Raw genomic sequence first — 23,134 nt, 5'->3', positions numbered from 1 at the left:
CTGGTGCTTGCCTGATCAACCAGGCTGTTGCTGCTGGTGGCACGCTGACACATACTCATCACAGCCTGGTTGATTTGTTTCTTTCCAATGTCCCTCAATGATCCTTACGGTTTTGCTGTTCACGCAAATAAACCGGTAATAGTGGTGGTGGCATTTTTAGTAGTAGTAGTGATGGTTGTGATGGTGGTTGTAGCAGTGCTGATAGTGGCTGTGATAAATGAGATTGTGGTGGGTTTTGTGGTGGTAGTGGTGGTAATTGTGGTAGTGGTAGTAATTGTGATGGTAGTAGTGGTAGTGATGATGGTAGTGGTAATTGTGGGGATAGTGGTTGAGATTGTGGTGATAGTCGTGATAATTGTGGTGATAGTAGTGATAATTGTGGTGGTAGTCGTGATGCTTGTGGTGGTAGAGGTGGTAATTGTGGTGTTAGTGGTGGCAACGGTGGTAAGTGAGGTGGCGGTGGTGGTAGTGTGGGTATTGGGGGTGGTAGTGGGGGTTGTGGTGTTGGTAGTGGGGGGTAGTGGTGGTGGTGGTGGATTTTGGTAGTGTTTCCTGCACCGCCTCCCGTCCAGACAATACGTGGCTCTTCTCAGTCATTCTTCTGTCGTGGTGATGGTGGTTGTAGTGGCAGTGACGCCGATTGTGGTAGAAATGGTTATTGTGTTAGTTATGCTGATTTTGTTAGTGATAGCAATAGTGGTAGTAATGGTGATAGTAAAAATGATAGTAACCTTGATAATAGTAGTGACGGTGAGTGTGGTAGTCAGGATGAAAATGGTAGTGATCATGCAATAAGATCACAGTAAACATGCAGTAAATACGCAGAACAACTACTGTGAACAGAATAGTGAACTTCAAATTGCTTTCGTGATTTCTCACATCATCAAGGAACAGTTCCTCGATAATGTGAGAAATCACGAAAGCTCTTGGAAGTTAAATATTTTTTCACAGTGATTGTTCTGCATATATATATATATATATATATATATATATATATATATATATATATATATATATATATATATATATATATATATATATATATATATATATAGGATGGGGTCCACCTCTGGTGTAAATTGTGGGACTCACAGCCTCGGAGAAGTGGATAAAAAGGCTTCAAGGAAGAATATTTGGATTTCTTCCTGAAGCCGTTTGAATATTCCACTTCCCCTGCCACCCCATCTTTTAGTATACATTTTTTTTACCAATAGGAATATTTTATTACATAATATGGTACAGAAGATTTAAGAGATACATACATATATATATATATATATATATATATATATATATATATATATATATATATATATATATATATATATACATATATATGCAATAAGATCACAGTAAACAGTGATTTTAAAATATGCAAAACAACCACTATGAAAGAGTAGTGAAATTCCAAGCGCTTTCGTGACTACTCACATTGTCAAGGAACTATGAAAGTAATACATCAAAGGAAGGCAATTAAAGGGCTTAGACCACACCTCACAGTCAACTCCCACAACAAAGAAACACCTGACACGGGACAATACCGGACTCACAATAAAAGAGGAACACTGCAGTAGGTCCGCTGGTCCAACTAGACAGGTCCTCACGACATCCCACTAACAAATTATTCTACTCAAGAAATAAGGTTTATTATATGTCCAATGTATTATTAAACTCCAACTAAATTTTATTAATTATAAATTAATCTAATTTATATAAACCTAAGGAAATATTCATATTATTTTCAAAACTGCTTTTTATGAAACAAGATTAAATTATATATTTGGGGGATCCCCTCAAAATGCTGACGGATGTATCTATAAGATTCCTTGCAAAATTTGCAATAAAGTTTATTACGGTCAAACTGGTAAAAGTCTCGAACTTAGATTAAAACAACATAAATATAGCATTAGAACTGGACAAGATTCCAATGCTCTATTTATTCATGTAAGAGATTTTAACCATCCAATTGATTTTCAAGATTGATGGACTGACCACATTGATTTTCAAAAAGTTGAGAAAGTTGTATCAAGCAAGTCCATGGTTGACAGGAATATAATTGAATCTTGTTTCATAAAAAGCAGTTTTGAAAATAATATGAATATTTCCTTAGGTTTATATAAATTAGATTCATTTATAATTAATAAAATTTAGTTAGAGTTTAATAATACATTGGATAAATAATAAACCTTATTTCTTGAGTAGAATGATTTGTTAGTGGGATGTCGTGAGGACCTGTCTAGTTGGACCAGCGGACCTACTGCTGTGTTCCTCTTTTCTTATGAGTCCGGTATTGTCCCGCGTCAGGTGTTTCTTTGTTGTGGGAGTTGACTGTGAGGTGTGGTCTAAGCCCTTTAATTGCCTTTCTTTGATGTATTACTTTCATAGTTCCTTGACAATGTGAGTAGTCACGAAAGCGCTTGGAATTTCATTACTCTTTCACAGTGGTTGTTTTGCATATATATATATATATATATATATATATATATATATATATTCTTTCTTTCAACACACTGGCTGTATCCCACCGAGGCGGAGTGGCCCAAAAGGAAAATCGAAAGTTTCTCCTTTTACATTTAGTAATATATACAGGAGTAGGGGTTACTAGCCCCTTGCTCCCGGCATTTTAGTCACCTCTTACAACACGCATGACTTACGGAAGAAGAATTCTGTTCCACTTCCCCGTGGAGGTAAGAGGAAATAAACAAGAACAAGAACTAGAAAGAAAATAGAAGAAAACCCAAAGGGGTGTGTATATATATGCTTGTACATGTATGTGTAGTGTGACCTAAGTGTAAGTAGAAGTAGCAAGACGTACCTGAAATCTTGCATGTGTAGGAGACAGAAAAAAAAGACACCAGCAATCCTACCATCGTGTAAAACAATTACAGACTTCAGTTTTACACTCACCTGGCAGGACGGTAGTACCTCCCTGGGTGGTTGCTGTCTACCAACCTACTACCTATAATATATATATATATATATATATATATATATATATATATATATATATATATATATATATATATATATATATATATATATATTTATATATATATATATATATATATATATATATATATATATATATATATATATATATACATTATATGTACATATATATATTCATATATACATACACGTATATATATACATATATGTATATATATATATATATATGTATATGTATATATATATGTATATGTATATATATATATATTATAGGTAGTAGGTTGGTAGACAGCAACCACCCAGGGAAGTACTACCGTCCTGCCAGATGACTGTGAAACAAAAACCTGTAACTGTTTTGCATGATGGTAGGATTGCTGGTTTCTTTTTCTGTCTCATAAACACGCTAAGATAACAGGGATATCTTGCTACTCCTACTTACACTTTGGTCACACTTCACAGACACGCACATGCATATATATATATACATACATCTAGGTTTTTCTCCTTTTTCTAAATAGCTCTTGTTCTTTTTTATTTCTTCTATTGTCCATGGGGAAGTGGAAAAGAATCTTTCCTCCGTAAGCCATGCGTGTCGTATGAGGCGACTAAAATGCCGGGAGCAATGGGCTAGTAACCCCTTCTCCTGTATACAATTACTAAAAAAGAGAAGAAGAAAAACTTTATAAAACTGGGTTGCTTAAATGTGCGTGGATGTAGTGCGGATGACAAGAAACAGATGATTGCTGATGTTATGAATGAAAAGAAGTTGGATGTCCTGGCCCTAAGCGAAACAAAGCTGAAGGGGGTAGGAGAGTTTCAGTGGGGGGAAATAAATGGGATTAAATCTGGAGTATCTGAGAGAGTTAGAGCAAAGGAAGGGGTAGCAGTAATGTTATATGATCAGTTATGGAAGGAGAAAAGAGAATATGAATGTGTAAATTCAAGAATTATGTGGATTAAAGTAAAGGTTGGATGCGAGAAGTGGGTCATAATAAGCGTGTATGCACCTGGAGAAGAGAGGAATGCAGAGGAGAGAGAGAGATTTTGGGAGATGTTAAGTGAATGTATAGGAGCCTTTGAACCAAGTGAGAGAGTAATTGTGGTAGGGGACTTGAATGCTAAAGTAGGAGAAACTTTTAGAGAGGGTGTGGTAGGTAAGTTTGGGGTGCCAGGTGTAAATGATAATGGGAGCCCTTTGATTGAACTTTGTATAGAAAGGGGTTTAGTTATAGGTAATACATATTTTAAGAAAAAGAGGATAAATAAGTATACAAGATATGATGTAGGGCGAAATGACAGTAGTTTGTTGGATTATGTATTGGTAGATAAAAGACTGTTGAGTAGACTTCAGTATGTACATGTTTATAGAGGGGCCACAGATATATCAGATCACTTTCTAGTTGTAGCTACACTGAGAGTAAAAGGTAGATGGGATACAAGGAGAATAGAAGCATCAGGGAAGAGAGAGGTGAAGGTTTATAAACTAAAAGAGGAGGCAGTTAGGGTAAGATATAAACAGCTATTGGAGGATAGATGGGCTAATGAGAGCATAGGCAATGGGGTCGAAGAGGTATGGGGTAGGTTTAAAAATGTAGTGTTAGAGTGTTCAGCAGAAGTTTGTGGTTACAGGAAAGTGGGTGCAGGAGGGAAGAGGAGCGATTGGTGGAATGATGATGTAAAGAGAGTAGTAAGGGAGAAAAAGTTAGCATATGAGAAGTTTTTACAAAGTAGAACTGATGCAAGGAGGGAAGAGTATATGGAGAAAAAGAGAGAAGTTAAGAGAGTGGTGAAGCAATGTAAAAAGAGAGCAAATGAGAGAGTGGGTGAGATGTTATCAACAAATTTTGTTGAAAATAAGAAAAAGTTTTGGAGTGAGATTAACAAGTTAAGAAAGCCTAGAGAACAAATGGATTTGTCAGTTAAAAATAGGAGAGGAGAGTTATTAAATGGAGAGTTAGAGGTATTGGGAAGATGGAAGGAATATTTTGAGGAATTGTTAAATGTTGATGAAGATAGGGAAGCTGTGATTTCGTGTATAGGGCAAGGAGGAATAACATCTTGTAGGAGTGAGGAAGAGCCAGTTGTGAGTGTGGGGGAAGTTCGTGAGGCAGTAGGTAAAATGAAAGGGGGTAAGGCAGCCGGGATTGATGGGATAAAGATAGAAATGTTAAAAGCAGGTGGGGATATAGTTTTGGAGTGGTTGGTGCAATTATTTAATAAATGTATGGAAGAGGGTAAGGTACCTAGGGATTGGCAGAGAGCATGCATAGTTCCTTTGTATAAAGGCAAAGGGGATAAAAGAGAGTGCAAAAATTATAGGGGGATAAGTCTGTTGAGTGTACCTGGTAAAGTGTATGGTAGAGTTATAATTGAAAGAATTAAGAGTAAGACGGAGAATAGGATAGCAGATGAACAAGGAGGCTTTAGGAAAGGTAGGGGGTGTGTGGACCAGGTGTTTACAGTGAAACATATAAGTGAACAGTATTTAGATAAGGCTAAAGAGGTCTTTGTGGCATTTATGGATTTGGAAAAGGCGTATGACAGGGTGGATAGGGGGGCAATGTGGCAGATGTTGCAAGTGTATGGTGTAGGAGGTAGGTTACTGAAAGCAGTGAAGAGTTTTTACGAGGATAGTGAGGCTCAAGTTAGAGTATGTAGGAAAGAGGGAAATTTTTTCCCAGTAAAAGTAGGCCTTAGACAAGGATGTGTGATGTCACCGTGGTTGTTTAATATATTTATAGATGGGGTTGTAAGAGAAGTAAATGCGAGGGTCTTGGCAAGAGGCGTGGAGTTAAAAGATAAAGAATCACACACAAAGTGGGAGTTGTCACAGCTGCTCTTTGCTGATGACACTGTGCTCTTGGGAGATTCTGAAGAGAAGTTGCAGAGATTGGTGGATGAATTTGGTAGGGTGTGCAAAAGAAGAAAATTAAAGGTGAATACAGGAAAGAGTAAGGTTATGAGGATAACAAAAAGATTAGGTGATGAAAGATTGAATATCAGATTGGAGGGAGAGAGTATGGAGGAGGTGAACGTATTCAGATATTTGGGAGTGGACGTGTCAGCAGATGGGTCTATGAAAGATGAGGTGAATCATAGAATTGATGAGGGAAAAAGAGTGAGTGGTGCACTTAGGAGTCTGTGGAGACAAAGAACTTTGTCCTTGGAGGCAAAGAGGGGAATGTATGAGAGTATAGTTTTACCAACGCTCTTATATGGGTGTGAAGCGTGGGTGATGAATGTTGCAGCGAGGAGAAGGCTGGAGGCAGTGGAGATGTCATGTCTGAGGGCAATGTGTGGTGTGAATATAATGCAGAGAATTCTAGTTTGGAAGTTAGGAGGAGGTGCGGGATTACCAAAACTGTTGTCCAGAGGGCTGAGGAAGGGTTGTTGAGGTGGTTCGGACATGTAGAGAGAATGGAGCGAAACAGAATGACTTCAAGAGTGTATCAGTCTGTAGTGGAAGGAAGGCGGGGTAGGGGTCGGCCTAGGAAGGGTTGGAGGGAGGGGGTAAAGGAGGTTTTGTGTGCGAGGGGCTTGGACTTCCAGCAGGCATGCGTGAGCGTGTTTGATAGGAGTGAATGGAGACAAATGGTTTTTAATACTTGACGTGCTGTTGGAGTGTGAGCAAAGTAACATTTATGAAGGGATTCAGGGAAACCGGCAGGCCGGACTTGAGTCCTGGAGATGGGAAGTACAGTGCCTGCACTCTGAAGGAGGGGTGTTAATGTTGCAGTTTAAAAACTGTAGTGTAAAGCACCCTTCTGGCAAGACAGTGATGGAGTGAATGATGGTGAAAGTTTTTCTTTTTCGGGCCACCCTGCCTTGGTGGGAATCGGCCGGTGTGATAATAATAATAAAAAATAATATATATATATATATATATATATATAATATATGTATATAATATAATATACATATATATAATATATATATAATATATATATATAATATATATATATACAACCCTGTGAGGGTTAAGTGATAATAACTAAATCTTGACTCATTTAAAATAGGTTGATATTCACACAATTTTTTGTAGAGTTAGAACAATAATTTGCATTAGAGTTATTAAGCAAAAACACTCCTTGCTTTATGAGACAACATTGTAAGCAGTGTCTAGAACGTACGGTATAATGATACGCTGGAAATACGGACAATGAAGTCCAGTATAGAAGTTGGTTGTTTTGAGGTGGTGAGTCCCTCAGCCTGGCCAGGAGGTAGCCAGCCCCTGGAGCTGGCTACAGGTCTTGAATATCTTCCATCCAGTAAAGTAATTGATAGTTTTTCCGTAATATTAGTGTAAGAATTTCCTAACAAACCTTAACAAATGATTATGAATTATAACTATAGACATTTTATTTACAGTAACTGATTCAACAAGAAGCGGAAGATAAATAGAGAGATGATTGTTCCCAGGAAGCTGAGACGACTGGCCGGCTGGATCACCGTTTGTATACTGGTAAGGAGCTTCCCTGGGTAATAGACACAATCAAGGAGGGATTGGTAAGGAGTTTTCCTACCTGGAGTCTACCTGGAGGGTATTCCGGGGATCAACGCCCCCGCGGCCCGGTCCACGACCAGGTCTCCCGGTGAATCAGGGCCTGATCAACGAGGCTGTTACTGCTGGCCGCACTATTAACACCTGACTATTAACACAATCACAGACAGTGTAGATTTCATCCGTCGCCACCAACACAGTCTTAGATAACGGTAAGAGTCCTCGTGGCTAGCAAAATAAAAATCTTACGCAGGGGTTTGGGTCTTTTTTGTGCGTGTACAGTTGAGTCTACAGACTAAAAGCTGTTATTCTACCTCAGCTGGTTTCAAAGTTTAGCCCACTCTATGGTATACTTTTACCCCTTAGTACGCGACCCACAACAGTCGACTCACACCCAGGTACGTACTTCTAGGTGACCACGGCCAACAAGTGTAAGGAAACATGCCCACCGTTTCTATCCGTGCCGGGGGTCGAATCCTGAATCCTTAGTATGTGAGCTGAGTGCTCTGCCAACTGAGCTACTTATGCAAAGCAATTATTCCACCATGAGTGAACATCCCGCCATGAAGACATACATTGCAGCCACTAATGGTGTGGGAGTGTTGCAGGTGGGGGTGATGGTGGTGAGCTGGGGTGTGCCAAGGACGTTGCTTCCTGTGGACGACGCCTTGATCCTTAGAACAATGTGGGATGAAGAACAGTATCTTCGTCAGATCATATGGCGAGCTCAGGGACCTCTCGAAGCTGACGACCCGGCACTCCTTAGGATCCTGAGGGAGAGGTGAGTGTTAGGTCATGGACGGACGGGAGGAAAATGAAGGTAGGAATTTTTTTGTTTTGTTTAGAAGCTGCTGCCCTATTCTATGTGATCGCTACTTAGTGGGAAAACAGTATGCTGTTGCTGCACAGTTCTGGGCACCATATTACAGAATGGATATAAATGCTCTGGAAAACGTACAAAGAAGGGTGACAAAGCTGATCCCATGAATTAGAAATCTTCCCTATGAGGATAGACTGAGGGCGCTGAATCTGCACTCTAGAAAGGCGTAGAATTAGGGGGGATATGATTGAGGTGTATAAATGGAAAACAGGAATAAATAAAGGGGATGTAAATAGCGTGATAAAAATATTTAGCCTAGACAGGACTCGCAGCAATGGTTTTAAGTTGGAAAAACACCCGTAGTATGCTGCTACACTATTCTGTAGGATGGTGCCGCAGTGGGAACACTCAAAGTTTACGGCACGGCTTAACTAAACTATTCTCTTTGTGGGAACACATTCCGTGTACGGCTACACTATTCTGTATAAGAGTTACATAGTGGGAACACCCACAGGGTACTGCTACAGTGTTCTATATGATCGTCACCTCTTGAGAGAACAAGAAAGGTGCTGCTACAGTAGTTTGCATGACAGTTTCATTGCAGCAACACTCGCTGTTCTCATCTTGGTAACACACACAGTGTGCAGCTACGATTTTTGCATTGTGTTATACTCCATCACACAGGATGTATGAGTTAGTGAAACCTGTCAGTCTGAGCTGAGAGACTTCTGTAGTGTCAGTCTGAGCTGAGACACTTCTGTAGTGTCAGTCTGAGCTGAGAGACTTCTGTAGTGTCAGTCTGAGCTGAGACACTTCTGTAGTGTCAGTCTGAGCTGAGAGACTTCTGTAGTGTCAGTCTGAGCTGAGAGACTTCTGTAGTGTCAGTCTGAGCTGAGAGACTTCTGTAGTGTCAGTCTGAGCTGAGAGACTTCTGTAGTGTCAGTCTGAGCTGAGAGACTTCTGTAGTGTCAGTCTGAGCTGAGAGACTTCTGTAGTGTCAGTCTGAGCTGAGACACTTCTGTAGTGTCAGTCTGAGCTGAGAGACTTCTGTAGTGTCAGTCTGAGCTGAGACACTTCTGTAGTGTCAGTCTGAGCTGAGAGACTTCTGTAGTGTCAGTCTGAGCTGAGAGACTTCTGTAGTGTCAGTCTGAGCTGAGAGACTTCAGTAGTGTCAGTCTGAGCTGGGAGACTTCAGTAGTATCGGTCTGAGCTGGGAGACTTCATTAGTATCGGTCTGAGCTGGGAGACTTCAGTAGTATCGGTCTGAGCTGGGAGACTTCAGTAGTATCGGTCTGAGCTGGGAGACTTCAGTAGTGTCGGTCTGAGCTGGGAGACTTCATTAGTATCGGTCTGAGCTGGGAGACTTCAGTAGTATCGGTCTGAGCTGGGAGACTTCAGTAGTATCGGTCTAAGCTGGGAGACTTCAGTAGTGTCGGCCTAAGCTGGGAGACTTCAGTAGTATCGGTCTGAGCTGGGAGACTTCAGTAGTATCGGTCTGAGCTGGGAGACTTCAGTAGTGTCGGTCTGAGCTGGGAGACTTCAGTAGTATCGGTCTGAGCTGGGAGACTTCAGTAGTATCGGTCTAAGCTGGGAGACTTCAGTAGTATCGGTCTAAGCTGGGAGACTTCAGTAGTATCGGTCTAAGCTGGGAGACTTCAGTAGTGTCGGCCTGAGCTGGGAGACTTCAACAGGGCGAGCATGAGCTCATTAAGTATCGCAAGGAACTGAAGGGAAAGAGGTATTGAGAGGCAGAAAAATAGCAGGATCATAAGGGATCAAGGAGAAAACACTGTTATGCTAGATTTATGAGAGACCAATGTAAACAAAATAATAACTGAGGTAACCACAGGTTATAGAATATTTTGTATTTTGGAAACAATGGGTCATCATCTTGCGTGCGCTGTGTCGACATTTGTTATGGATTATGAATACGAGGAAGGTATAAATTGGTTTAGAAAAACATGTCAGTAAACGCTAGGACATATTTGTTTAAAAATGTTTTGGTCCTGAGACCTTGATCACTTCTAACATACAGAGGTTACAAAGACAGTATATGTAGGCGGAGAGTGACGTATGGTGACCTGAGTGAGGTGTGAGTGACGTATGGTGACCTGAGTGAGGTGTGAGTGATGCATGGTGACCTGAGTGAGGTGTGAGTGACGTATGGTGACCTGAGTGAGGTGTGAGTGACGTATGGTGGCCTGAGTGAGGTGTGTGTGATGCATGGTGACCTGAGTGAGGTGTGAGTGACGTATGGTGACCTGAGTGAGGTGTGAGTGACGTATGGTGACCTGAGTGAGGTGTGAGTGATGCATGGTGACCTGAGTGAGGTGTGAGTGACGTATGGTGGCTTGAGTGAGGTGTGAGTGACGCATGGTGACCTGAAGAATGCCATATTAGTATGAGGACGGGTAGACAGTGTGATCATGTGACTCCTGTGTTGTTAGGTAGATGGTATCTAATACCAAGGTTTTTACTAAGGTATAAATTACACAGGAGTCAAATGAGAGTAGAAAAATACTAAGTTTACTTTATTAAATAAGATATTTTATTAATAATTTTTACCAGAAGGAGACCATCAGATTTTGGAGCTTTTGAAATGATGGAATAGAAACTCGTACACATAATCCGTGAATTATGAGGTTCACAGAACACTCGTTCGATGATAATCATTGGTTTTCAATGCTGCAATATTTTCTTAATCCCCTGGTTACCCCAGTTATTATTTGATCCACATTATACACTCGTAATTATGAAGATTATAGAGAAACGGCGCAAAATCCAAGATGAATGTGAGCGTCCTCTTCACTAACACATTTGTTGTTTGCAATTTGTTGTTTGCAATTTGTTGTTTGCAATTTGTTGTTTGCAATTTGTTGTTTGCAATTTGTTGCTTGCAATTTGTTGTTTGCAATTTGTTGTTTGCAATTTGTTGTTTGCAATTTGTTGTTTGCAATTTGTTGCTTGCAATTTGTTGTTTGCAATTTGTTGTTTGCAATTTGTTTGCAATTTGTTGTTTGCAATTTGTTGTTTGCAATTTGTTGTTTGCAATTTGTTGTTTGCAATTTGTTGTTTGCAATTTGTTGTTTGCAATTTGTTGTTTGCAATTTGTTGTTTGCAATTTGTTGTTTGCAATTTGTTGCTTGCAATTTGTTGTTTGCAATTTGTTGCTTGCAATTTGTTGCTTGCAATTTGTTGTTTGCAATTTGTTGCTTGCAATTTGTTGTTTGCAATTTGTTGCTTGCAATTTGTTGTTTGCAATTTGTTGTTTGCAATTTGTTGTTTGCAATTTGTTGTTTGCAATTTGTTGTTTGCAATTTGTTGTTTGCAATTTGTTGTTTGCAATTTGTTGTTTGCAATTTGTTGTTTGCAATTTGTTGTTTGCAATTTGTTGTTTGCAATTTGTTGCTTGCAATTTGTTGCTTGCAATTTGTGGGTTCACTAGGTTACCCATTGTTTGTTAACTATAATTGTTATAATAAATAATGTACTAATTATAGAATGTTGTTATATATGAAAACTGAAAATAACTTTCAACCTATGAAGATAATCGCTTGTAACTGCAAGTCCCACTCAAATTCCACTCCTTTAATTCATGTATTTATCTAACCTAAATTTGTGGGTTGTGAACTATTAATCATAAATATAGAATAGGTCCTGCCCTCTATAATCTGCATTCTGGTCCATGATAGGTACCTAGACCCTCCGTCACCTGGACCAATGGACCTCATGCTAGACCGCACAGATCCTACTGCACAGAGGTACAACCTCTACAGACGAGGTTTCAAGTCTTGGATGAGGACGAACAAACTCCTCAGAAGGTAAGACCAGCAGTATCACCGTCCAGTGTGCATTGAATTTATCTTCTCATCTGCGTTGATACTGATAGAAGTCATTTTTTTCCAGAGTAAATATACTCTGACGTGGGTCTTAGGGATATGATAACCCTACCATGGGCCATCACATGCTCTTTCTGGTATTCACCTAACGCGGGTCGTCGTCTTATGATAATCCTTTGTGGCTAAGCAATCGACGGGTTTCCACCCATTTCATCACCATTATATATTAATATCTACATTTCTACATAGTATGTATTACAAACGAACGAATGTAATCGACAGTTTCTTTAAACTATGTTTACTTACAGATGAAAATCAAAATCTTGTACAGAGCCACTCGTAGTGATATCATAACCTGTGTTTATTTACAAGAACCTCCTCTATGTCAACCAGTTTTTATTTATAACGCCTTGTATATAACAAGAAATTATATTTATTATTATTAGTAGTAGTAGTATTATATTTACAGGGAAGTCTTACAACTGGGGAATGGGAGGTAATTAGGTATCCTAGTCCCAGAAATTACAAATCTTCTCTCCAACAAAAGTGACCTATACCCAGTGACTATCAGTTTCTCCAACAAAAGTAGTGAACAGGTTCATATGAAATCTCAGTGACCATTGTGTAGTCGATGTTAGTTTTTGCTCATTTAACCAACAATGGCGCCCTAGTCTCAGCGATTTCCAATCTTCTCTCCAAAAACGTTGCTGTATAACCTTTGTGGTTTAGTGCTTCTTTCTGATTATAATAATAATCTCCAACAACGTCATTCAGATTCCTAGTAATCCTTTCTTTTCTCTCCAACCAAAGGCTCTTCTCAGATGTTCCATCTGGGTTCTTTCTGGAGGCTGGAGCACTCGATGGAGAATTCATCTCCAACACTCTCTACCTGGAGCGTGAGCTAGGATGGACGGGGATCCTGGTGGAAGCGGATTCAACTCTCTATGCTGCCATAGCAGGTTGGTTGCAATCCTCTCTCTCTCGTCACTATCAGCTTCAGGGAGCCGATACAACACTATTCTGAAACACCAGATAGTTGTAGCTTATACATCCCTTTATTCTAGGTAAATCACTACCCTTTATTTAATCATCAGGTTTGAAGGGCGAAACGTCAAAGATACATGCAGACAGAATAAGCTTTTATTTATTATTATTAAAATACTCTGATATTGGCAGGTAAACGCAGAAAGGTGTGGGTATCCCACTCTTGTGTATCCCCGGCATCTTATGCTCAAAAGATGACCTTCGAGGGATACCACGCTGAAGCCCACGCCAGCATTGAACAACGTCTACTGGTAATCATCATTATATTCATTGGGAAGCACCAAATCCGTAGGGGAACGGGAAGAGTAGCCTCGATCTCGTCGATCAACAGTCCCCTCATTAACGTCTCTTCTGGAAGATAGGAGAGGCTCATCTGTGATTTAACAGTGATCCAAGTGGCGGTGGTATTATGGTGAACCACAGCAGCAGTGACCACAGGTTTACCACTGCTGGATTTAGTGGTCTGAGTGTCACTCTTCTTGGGAGTGTTCCAGATACTGAATTATTTATATTCTACCCGCATACATTGCTTCAACTTGAGCACTCCTCACTTTGTGACAAAAACCTCTCTCTTAAAACCCAACCAAAGTGGTCAGGCTGCTTACTCTTTCTTACCCTTATCTTGTTGTTTATCCACGACCTTTTTCACTGCTCTATCCTACCCCAGTTTTACCCTTGGTCTTTTAGTCTAGTAAAACACATGATGTTGTTCCTGTCATGTGGTGGTCCAGTGATACGTTATCCACATTGTCTTCACACACACACACACACACACACACACACACACGCGCGCGCGCGCGCGCTAATGCGGAGAATTCAAGTGGATGAGGATCAGGTAGGACTACAAAGGGATCTGGACAGGCTGCAAGCCTGGTCCAACAATTGGCTCCTGGAATTTAACCCCACCAAGAACAAAATCATTAAGATTGAGGAAAGTCGAAGAAGACCACACAGACTACAGGCTAGGGGGCCTAAGGCTGCAAATCTCACTCAAGGCAAAGGATCTTGGGGTGAGCATAATAACGAGCACATCTCCTGAGGCACACGTCAACCAAATGACTGCTACAGCATATGGGCGCCTGGCAAACCTAAGAATAGCGTTTCGACACCTCAGTAAGGAATCTTTCAAGAACATGTACACCGTGTACGCCAGGCCCATACTGGAGTATGCAGCGCTACGTAAGACCCATATTGAAGTATGCAGCACCAGTATGGAACCCACACCTGGTCAAGCACGTTAAGAAATTAGAGAAAGTGCAAAGGCTTGCAACAAGACTAGTCCCGGAGCTAAGAGGAATGTCCTACGAGGAGAGATTAAGGGAAATCGACCTGACGACACTGGAGGACAGGAGGGATTGGGGGGGATATGATAACGACATACAAAATACCGAGAGGAATTGATGAGGTGGATAGGGACAGGATGTTTCAAAGATGTGACACAGCAACAAGGGGTCACAACTGGAACTTGAAGACTCAGATGTGTTGTCAGGAAGTAAAACAGTCTGGAGTGTGATGTAGTGGAGGCAGGATCCATACATAGCCACGAGTACATTGAGAGACAACACAATAAGTGTCCGGGACCCAAGACTGTTCAATTGCCTCCCAGAATACATAAGGGGGATTACCAATAGACCCCTATTTGTCTTCAAGGAGGCACTGGACAGGCACCTAAAGTCAGTCCCTCACCAACCGGGCTGTGGTTCGTACGGCAACTTGCATGCGGCCAGCAGTAACAGCCTGGTTTGTCAGACCCTGATCCACCATGAGGCCTGGTCTCAGACCGGGCCACGGGAACGTTGACCCCCGAAACCCTCTTCAGGTAAGCTCCAGGTAGCTTTAAGAAGAGGTATGATAAAGCTCATGAGCACGGAGAGTGGACCTAGTAGAGACCAGTGAAGAGGCGGGGCCAGGAGCTGAGTCTCGACCCCTGCAACCACAATTAGGTGAGTACAATGTACAGACGTAAATCAAAAATATATATGGGTATAAAGAGAAAATACATGATTTTAGCTGAAGAACGTTTCGCTCTACCCTGAGCAAAATACCCTGAGCAAAATGTTCTGTTAAAAGGTTGTCTTGCATACCAAGATGTGATCCAGGTGACCTTCAGGGCCCAGCAAGGGCGAGGTGGCTACCACATTCTTCAGGGCGGAGCTCAGAGGGCGTCGCCAGATTACCATTATTGCTATTAATACATTCATTGAGAGGCCATAAATTCGTGGAGATGATGCAGAGTCTTGGCGGATAAAGGATGGTTATCAGGCTCGATCTCAAGAAGCGGAAGGTAGCTCCAGTTCCTTGAATCAAGATACCTCCACTGGCCTGAAGGTGGTCCACCGTGCAGGGTGTGGGCAGCAAAGTGCACAACACAGAAGCACTGCGTCTCAAACTGTCGTGGGAGACGCCTCCAGCACCAACTTGCCATAAAGATTTTGAATTGTTTTTTCCCCTTCTATTTATTATTTTCTGCCACATGCGCAGTTTCCCGTCAAGGCAGAGTGACTCAAAGAAGAACACTTACTCGCCATCACTCGTTTCCTTGCTGCCTTTCTAGGGCATAGACAGCATAATCTAATATTAGCCTTGTGCAGCCATTCTTCTCAGCTTCAGAAGTCAAGTCTTGCTAACTGGTTTTACTGAATTCCTCCGTGTTTATGATTTTATTCAAGCTGGTGTGTGTGTGTGTGTGTGTGTGTGTGTGTGTACTCACCTAGTTACTCACCTAGTTGAGGTTGCGGGGGTCGAGTCCGAGCTCCTGGCCCCGCCTCTTCACTGATCGCTACTAGGTCACTCTCCCTGAGCCGTGAGCTTTATCATACCTCTGCTTAAAGCTATGTATGGATCCTGCCTCCACTACATCGCTTCCCAAACTATTCCACATACTGACTACTCTGTGGCTGAAGAAATACTTCCTAACATCCCTGTGATTCATCTGTGTCTTCAACTTCCAACTGTGTCCCCTTGTTACTGTGTCCAATCTCTGGAACATCCTGTCTTTGTCCACCTTGTCAATTCCTCTCAGTATTTTGTATGTCGTTATCATGTCCCCCCTATCTCTCCTGTCCTCCAGTGTCGTCAGGTTGATTTCCCTTAACCTCTCCTCGTAGGACATACCTCTTAGCTCTGGGACTAGTCTTGTTGCAAACCTTTGCACTTTCTCTAGTTTCTTCACGTGCTTGGCTAGGTGTGGGTTCCAAACTGGTGCCGCATACTCCAATATGGGCCTAACGTACACGGTGTACAGGGTCCTGAATGATTCCTTATTAAGATGTCGGAATGCTGTTCTGAGGTTTGCCAGGCGCCCATATGCTGCAGCAGTTATTTGGTTGATGTGCGCTTCAGGAGATGTGCCTGGTGTTATACTCACCCCAAGATCTTTTTCCTTGAGTGAGGTTTGTAGTCTCTGGCCCCCTAGACTGTACTCCGTCTGCGGTCTTCTTTGCCCTTCCCCAATCTTCATGACCTTGCACTTGGTGGGATTGAACTCCAGGAGCCAATTGCTGGACCAGGTCTGCAGCCTGTCCAGATCCCTTTGTAGTTCTGCCTGGTCTTCGATCGAGTGAATTCTTCTCATCAACTTCACGTCATCTGCAAACAGGGACACCTCAGAGTCTATTCCTTCCGTCATGTCGTTCACAAATACCAGAAACAGCATTGGTCCTAGGACTGACCCCTGCGGGACCCCGCTGGTCACAGGTGCCCACTCTGACACCTCGCCACGTACCATGACTCGCTGCTGTCTTCCTGACAAGTATTCCCTGATCCATTGTAGTGCCTTCCCTGTTATCCCTGCTTGGTCCTCCAGTTTTTGCACCAATCTCTTGTGTGGAACTGTGTCAAATGCCTTCTTACAGTCCAAGAAAATGCAATCCACCCACCCCTCTCTCTCTTGTCTTACTGCTGTCACCATGTCATAGAACTCCAGTAGGTTTGTGACACAGGATTTCCCGTCCCTGAAACCATGTTGGCTGCTGTTGATGAGATCGTTCCTTTCTAGGTGTTCCACCACTCTTCTCCTGATAATCTTCTCCATGATTTTGCATACTATACATGTCAGTGACACTGGTCTGTAGTTTAATGCTTCATGTCTGTCTCCTTTTTTAAAGATTGGGACTACATTTGCTGTCTTCCATGCCTCAGGCAATCTCCCTGTTTCGATAGATAGTGTGTGTGTGTGTGTGTGTGTGTGTGTGTGTGTGTGTGTGTGATTACCTTTTTTCAGTTGCTTATTTATGTTTGCTGGAGAAGAGCTAAACTCTAGTTCTTGGCCCCTCTGTTGACCTACTGACAGGAGTGAGCCCCGCTACATTCTTGCACCACACATTGTGACCACTACGCACTGACTACCATACTGTGACCACACACATTGTGATAAGATAAGATTTCGTTCGGATTTTTAACCCCGGAGGGTTAGCCACCCAGGATAACCCAAGAAAGTCAGTGCGTCATCGAGGACTATCTAACTTATTTCCATTGGGGTCCTTAATCTTGTCCCCCAGGATGCGACCCACACCAGTCGACTAACACCCAGGTACCTATTTGCTGCTAGGTGAACAGGACAACAGGTGTAAGGAAACGTGTCGAAATGTTTCCACCCGCCGGGAATCGAACCCGCCCTCCGTGTGTGAAGCGGGAGCTTAGCCACCAGGCCACCGGGCCACCCCATACTGTGACCACCACACACTGTGACCACCACACACTGTGACCACCGCACACTGTGACCACCACACAGTGACCACCACACACTGTGACCACCACACAGTGACTACACACACATTGTGACCACCGCACACTGTGATCACCACACACTATGAGCACCACACACTGTGAGCACCACACACTGCGACCACCACACACTGCGACCACCACACACTGTGACCCCACACACTGTGACCACCACACACTGTGACCAACATACTGTGACCACAAACTGTGACCACCACACACTGTGACCACCACACACTGTGACCACCACACTGTGACCACACACAATGTGACCACCACACACTGCGACCACCACACACTGTGACCACCACACTCTGTGGCCACCATACACTGTGACCACCACAGTGACCACACCCACATTGTGACCACCGCACACTGTGACCACCACACTGTGACTACCACACACTGTGACCACCACACTGTGACCACATTGTGACCACCACACACTGTGACCACCACACACTGTGACCAACACACTGTGACCACACACATTGTGACCACCACACACTGTGACCACACTGTGACCACACACATTGTGACCACCGCACATTGTGATCACCACGCACTGTGACCACCACAAACTGTGATCACCACACACCACCGCCCACCACACACTGTGATCACCACACACTGTGATCACCACACACCACCGCCCACCACACACTGTGACCACCACATATTGTGACCATCACACACTGTAATCACCACAAACTGTGACCACCACACACTGTGGCCACCACAGTGACTACCACACACTGTGACCACCACGCACTGTGACCACCACACACTGTGGCCACCACACACTGTGACCACCATATACTGTGACCACAATACACTGTGGCCACCACACACTGTGACCACCACACACACTGTGACCACCACACACTGTGACCACCACACGCTGTGACCACCACACACTGTGACTGCCACATGTTGTGAGCACCACACACTGTGACCATCACATACTGTGACAATCACATACAGTGACCATCACACACTGTGACCACCACACATTGTGACCACCACACACTGCCACCACCACACACTGTGACCACAACACATTGTGACCCCCACACTGTGTCCACCGCACACTGTGACCATCATACACTGTGACCCCACATTGACTCGCTGTGCCAACCACACATTGTGACCACATACTGTGACCACCACACACTGTGACAACCCCATACTGTGACCATCACACACTGTGATCACCACACACTGTGATCACCACACACTGAGATCACCACACACTGTGACCACCACACACTGTGGCCACCACACTATGACTACCACACATTGTGACCACCACGCACTGTGACTACAACGCACTGTGACCACCACGCACTGTGACCACAACACACTGTGACCACCACACACTGTGGCCACCACACTGTGACTACCACACATTGTGACCACCACTCACTGTGACTACAACACACTGTGAACACTACACACTGTGACCACCACACTGTGACCACACACTCTGATCACCACACTGTGACCACACACATTGTGATCACTGCACACTGTGACCACCACACACTGTGACCACCATACATTGTGACCACCACAAACTATGACCACCACACACTGTGACCACAACACATTGTGACCCCCACACACTGTGACCATCACATACTGTGACCACACATTGACTCGCTGTGCCCACCACACATTGTGACCACATACTGTGACCACCACACACTGTGGCCGCCACACTGACCACACACACTGTGACCACCGCACATTGTGATCACCACGCACTGTGACCACCACACACTGTGATCACCACACTCCACCGCCCACCACACACTGTGACCACCACATACTGTGACCATCACACACTGTGATCACCACACACTGTGACCACCACACACTGTGGCCACCACAGTGGCTACCACACACTGTGACCACCACGCACTGTGACCACCACGCACTGTGACCACCACACACTGGCCACCACACACTGTGGCCACCACACACTGTGACCACCACACACTGTGACTACCACACACTGTGACCACCACGCACTGTGACCACAACGCACTGTGACCACCACGCACTGTGACCACAACACACTGTGACCACCGCACACTGTGACCACCACACACTGTGACCACCACACAGTGTGACCACCACACACTGTGACCACCACACAGACACTGTGACCACCACACACTGACCATTACACCCTGTGACCACCACACACACTGTGACCACCACACACTGTGACCACCACGCACTGTGACCACCACACACTGTGACCACCACACACTGTGGCCACCACACACTGTGACTACCACACGTTGTGACCACCACACACTGTGACCATCACATACTGTGACCATCACACACTGTGACTCGCTGTGCCCACCACACACTGTGACCACCACACATTGTGTCCGCACACTGTGACCACCACACACTGTGACCACAACACATTGTGACCCCCACACACTGTGCCCATCGCACACTGTTACCACCGCACACTGTGACCATCACACATGTGACCACACATTGACTCGCTGTGCCCACCACACGTTGTGACCACCACACATTGTGACCACATACTGTGACCACCACAGTGACTCAGTGTGGCCACCACACACTGTAACCATCACACACACTGTGACCACTACACAGTGTAGTCACCGTTCACTGTGTCATTATTCACGTCGTCTCCCTATTGTTTACCTCTCAGTGATGATTATTTTTAATTCTACATCCCCGTGGCTCATCTGGAAGTGTAATTTTCAATCCTGTTCTCTTGTTCCAGGTAAAGCCGCTCCTCGTCTGCCTTGTTTCTTACCTTGAGATATGTTGGATGTTGCAGTCATATTTCTTCTTAATCTCTTGTTATTACTGTTGTTATTGTTATTATTATTATTGATATTAAGATATGTGCAACATCTGGGTATTTTTATTGTAGACGTTTCGCCATCCAGTGGCTTTATCAATACAAATTCCAGGACATAACTTTGTAGATGAATGGTTCAGAGAACCGACATGTTGATAAATTAGACACATGTGCAACTCTTGGGTATCTTTATTGAGGAAACGTTTCGCCACACAGTGGCTTCATCAGTCCATACAAAGGAGAATCTTGAAGAACAGGAGGAGAATGAGGTAATCAGTCCCTCAACCTTGAGTCGATGTGGTCAGTCCATCAATCTTGAATAGAATACGGCATACGTGCTGAGAAGGAGCTTATAAACCGTTGGCAGGAGAGGTGCAGAAGTCATTGGTCGTGTAACATTTGTTCAATGTTGAAGTAGGTCGTGCCCAAGAATTAGGCAAGCGAAGAATTCCCAAGTATTAAGATCCCAAGAAGTTGCAGTGTCTGACAGGTTTGTAGATGAATGGTTCAGAGAACCGACATGTTGATAAATTAGACACATGTGCAACTCTTGGGTATCTTTATTGAGGAAACGTTTCCTCAATAAAGATACCCAAGAGTTGCACATGTGTCTAATTTATCAACAGGACATAACTTGAAGACAGTAGAACTATATACAGAAAAGAGGTAATCAGTCCCTCAACCTTGGAGGTGGTGCGAAGAGCATCGTAGTAGTGGCGATTCTGAAGCAGAAGCAAGGAGCTGGTGCTCTTCGCACCAACTCCAAGGTTGAGGGACTGATTACCTCATTTCTGTATATAGTTTTACTGTCTTCAAGTTATGTCCTGGAATTTGTATTAATAAAGCCACTGGATGGCGAAACGTCTACAATAAAGATACCCAGATGTTGCACATGTCTTAATTTCATCTTGTCGGTTTTGTATACCATTCTTGCAAATTATTATTATTATTGTTTTATTATTATTATTATTATTATTATTATTATTATTATTATTATTATTATTATTCTGATATTTAGAAGAGAGAGCTAAGCTTTTTTAGAATCAAAGAGACAAAGCGTGACACACTTACTAACTTCCTTGCAAACATCAACAGGTGCGATCTACGGGTAACTTAGCTGGGGTGATGTCTCCAGCAGGTGGACAGATGGGTACCAAGGTAGAGGAGAAGATCCAATGCTTCCCACTCTTCTCCTACCTTTTGGCTCTCAACGCCACCTCCCTTCACTACATCAGTCTCGATGTAGAAGGCGCCGAGTGTGATATTCTCCTGAGTTTACCCTGGAAGAGGGTCAACGTGAGTGTGTTGAGCATTGAGCACCGGGATCAAAATACCTGCTTCAGAGAGTATTATGAGATGCCTTTTGGAAGTATGGCAGTCACACCTCAGAGGGAAGAAAACGGAAAGGCTGTGGATTCAGCAGTACCACACAAAACGCAACAGAGTAAGGATCAGGGCCCCACCATACCACACACGGCACAACAAGACGTTGTCGTCCAAACAAGAGTTGTGTACACTAACCAGCACGACCCAGCATCAGGGAAAGACGACTACTTCGTCAGATTCATGAAGGAAAGAGGCTACGTCCTCTACGACTACTGGGACGGTGATTACACATACATCAAGATGAATTCCAGTGTCTGTGAGAGGCACTGTGGGGAAAGCCTGCCTGCGGGAGTGGAACTTGGCTCTCGTGGCTAGAGAACGGAGTGGAAGTCAGTGGTATAAAATACCGACGCAATGGAAAAATAAACACATAAGCAGTATAATGTGATCCTTTACTCACAACGTTTCGCCCACACAGTGGGCATTGTGTGGGCGAAACGTTGTTAATAATGGATCACATTATACTGCTTATGTGTTTATTTTTCTAGAGAACGGAGTATCGAGCCTCCATCACTCCTTGTCCTGAATTAACCCCAATACACGGGTTTAGCGCTTCGTATATATGAAAATATGAGAAAAATTGACACGCTAAATAAACCGACAACAGTATATGCAGATTCACAAAAAAAGCGATAAACCTGCAAGACAAAAAAAGGGCTTAATAAAGCCTTAATCAGGGCGAAACGTCGTCTAGTGGAAAAAAAGGACTCTGCTACGTTTCTCATTTCTAAACCCGTAAAGAATCACACAGCACCTGGGGAGGGAGTAAACTGGTTTGATCCGAGGAAAGGGCAGCTCCATTTTCCCTTGGACTTAAATTTTTTAATTAGTGAGAGAAAGATACAAGACAATATGTGGTTAATTATTTAGAAAAAAACTGGGATAAAATATTTGGTGTAAGTGGTTAATTACCGAGAGGTTAATTACAGGTAGGTTAATTACCGGAAGGTTAATTAAGAGGTTATGTATATTATCCACATTATTAGTGTATTAAATATATTTATATGTGT

At 43.1% G+C, this 23,134-nt stretch overlaps 1 protein-coding gene across 1 annotated transcript; it reads left to right on the top strand.

Moving 5' to 3' along the window:
* Nucleotides 1–563: 563 nt before the first annotated feature.
* LOC128698791 (uncharacterized) lies at nt 564–23,134 on the top strand. The gene is made up of 7 exons (XM_070097710.1): nt 564–662; nt 7,318–7,411; nt 8,059–8,231; nt 11,963–12,091; nt 12,920–13,068; nt 13,286–13,404; nt 21,834–23,134. Exons 2-7 carry the CDS (start codon nt 7,355–7,357, stop codon nt 22,437–22,439), a joined length of 1,233 nt encoding a protein of 410 aa, XP_069953811.1. The 5' UTR covers nt 564–662; nt 7,318–7,354; the 3' UTR covers nt 22,440–23,134.

The sequence above is a fragment of the Cherax quadricarinatus genome, chromosome 59 (assembly GCF_038502225.1).
Source record: "Cherax quadricarinatus isolate ZL_2023a chromosome 59, ASM3850222v1, whole genome shotgun sequence".
NCBI lineage: Eukaryota > Metazoa > Arthropoda > Malacostraca > Decapoda > Parastacidae > Cherax > Cherax quadricarinatus.
Note: the sequence above shows the minus strand (reverse complement) of the source record. Positions and strands in the feature narration are given on the sequence as shown.

Coding starts and splice junctions, on each gene's coding strand:
- LOC128698791 (XM_070097710.1), top strand. CDS start 7,355: ATGATTGTTCCCAGGAAGCTGAGACGACTGGCCGGCTGGATCACCGTT. Junction 12,092..12,919: donor ACGAACAAACTCCTCAGAAG/GTAAGACCAGCA, acceptor CTCCAACCAAAG/GCTCTTCTCAGATGTTCCAT. Junction 13,069..13,285: donor TCTCTATGCTGCCATAGCAG/GTTGGTTGCAAT, acceptor TGATATTGGCAG/GTAAACGCAGAAAGGTGTGG.